The sequence below is a fragment of the Octopus bimaculoides genome, chromosome 10 (genome assembly GCF_001194135.2).
Source record: "Octopus bimaculoides isolate UCB-OBI-ISO-001 chromosome 10, ASM119413v2, whole genome shotgun sequence".
Taxonomy (NCBI): domain Eukaryota; kingdom Metazoa; phylum Mollusca; class Cephalopoda; order Octopoda; family Octopodidae; genus Octopus; species Octopus bimaculoides.
This window is the reverse complement of record NC_068990.1, coordinates 23005221-23007309: the sequence shown is the minus strand read 5'-3', so window position 1 is coordinate 23007309 and position 2089 is coordinate 23005221. Positions and strand designations below refer to the sequence as shown.

Here is a 2089-nt window from a genome sequence, read left to right as displayed (position 1 = left end):
ATCTTTGAGCATTTTGCCCAGCGTGGTAGTGCTTCTGCCAGCTCACCATCCTTCTCTACAGCAATATCCCGGTTGTGATTCTGTGCATGGCACCTCCTTTTTTTGTTATAATAAATAAATAAAATGGACATTCTGCCCACTCAAGAGGCAATCTGTTTTCTTTACAGCCATGAGATGACTGACACTCCGGCCGGATCCAAAGATCTTGTTGTTGCTATCAACAGTTTCAAGAGTAAAACTATTCGCATTAAGGTGAGTGTGAAGTGTTGGCTTTCATCATTTCCTATGGGCATGGTTGCATTTGAAATGTTCTTTTCCCTCCCTCTTTCTCTCTCTTTCTCTCCCTCTTTCCACTACCCCCAACCCCCATTGCTGTGTGTTTATGAAGTGGTGCTGGCATGGCTATGTGGTTAAGAAGCTTGCTTCCAAACCAAGTGGTCTTGGGTTCATTCCTACTGTGTGGCACCCAACTTGGGCAAGTGTCTTCTACTATACCCAACAGGCTGGCCAAAGGTTTGTGAGTGGATTTGATTGATGGAAACTGAAAGAAGCTTTCACGGTGCAAAGTTTCCTATGGGCATGGTTGCATTTCAAATGTTCTTTTCCCTCCCTCTCTCTCTTTCTTTCTCCCTCTTTCCTCCACCCCCAGCCCCATTGCTGTGTGGTTATGAAGTGGTGCAAGGCCAGGAAGTTTGAGGGGAAGGGGAAAATCAATTATGTTGACTCCAGTACTTGACCAGTATTTATTTTATTGACCTGGAAAGGATGAAAGGCAAAGGTGACCTCAACAGAATTCGAACTCAGAATGTAAGGGGTTGGAAGAAACACCGCAAAGCATTTTTTTTTTCTGATGCTCTACCAATTTTGTCAGCTTGCTGCCTTATCTCACTACATAGTCCTTTCTTCTTTTGGCACAAGGCCTGAAATTTAGAAGGGAGGGGGCTTGTTGATTATATCGACACCAGTTCTCAACTGGAACTTATCTTATTGACCCTGAAAGGATGAAAGGCAAAGTCAACCTTGGGGTAAAGACGAATGAAACACCACTAGACATTTTGTGCAGCTTGCTAATGAATTTGCCAGCTCTCCCCCTTGTTAACTCACCGCATAATAATGATGTCTTAGTGTTGATTTAACCCTGTCATATTTAAACTGGCCATATCCAGCCAAAATATTCTGCTTATCTTACGTTTAAGCTAGCCAGATCCAGCCTCTCACGCCTACCATACAATGTCATTCTAAAAGTAAACAAACACATCATCAAGACCTCAAAGCTACAAGATAATGCATGATTAATTCAAAGCAATTTGACAGAGTAATCTAAATGCTAAAAGGCTAGAAATATACTAAACGTTAAGGGACAAAAAGAAAGAGCTGGTCATTTTTGTATACTCATATAACAAACAAAGATTTATAGTCGTCTTAACATATATATATTGAGTGAAGGAAGCATTAAAAAGTAACCAGAAATAATTATACTGCGAAGAAAAATATTTAATGATTTAATGATTGGCTAATGTTTTCGCTGCTTTAAGTTGAATTTTCGATAAAGTTATTTCCCTTACTATCTGCAAGTAATTTATTTAGATACTTAAAATGCATTGATGAAACGGCTTTCTGGGTAAGGGTTTATTAGCGTTTTTATGATTCCAGACCTCTACGAAAAAGCTGACCAATATGTTCTGATAACCCCCTTCGATTAGCTGTTGAAGTCATTGTCATTACTTGTAAGGTGCTAGCATGACTTGAAGAGATGTGCAAAGTTTATTTTTTTTTTGTTAAGTATGGATACGGAGCTGCATGTTAAAAAGTTTGCTTCCCAACCACATGGTTTTGGTTTCAGTTTCACAGTGTGGCACCTTGGGCAAGTGTTTTCTGATGTAGCCTTCGGTTGAGCAAAGCCTTGTGAGTGGATTTGTTTGAGGAAAACTGAAAGAAGCGCATTGTGTGTGTGTGTGTGTGTGTGTGTATATATATATATATATATATATACTCTTTTACTTGTTTCAGTCTTTTGACTGTGGCCATGCTGGAGCACCGCCTTTTAGTCGAGCAAATCGACCCCAGGACTTATTCTTTAGAAGCCTAG

The 2089-nt window shown here is 39.9% G+C and overlaps 1 protein-coding gene across 1 annotated transcript in view; it reads left to right on the top strand.

Moving 5' to 3' along the window:
• Nucleotides 1-2089, top strand: part of LOC106873980 (UDP-glucose:glycoprotein glucosyltransferase 1) — a 186770-nt gene that overhangs the window by 54775 nt on the left and 129906 nt on the right. Inside the window, exon 32 of the mRNA XM_052971269.1 lies at nucleotides 168-252. Coding sequence (XP_052827229.1) covers nucleotides 168-252 — 85 coding nt within the window. The remainder of the gene's footprint in view (nucleotides 1-167; nucleotides 253-2089) is intronic.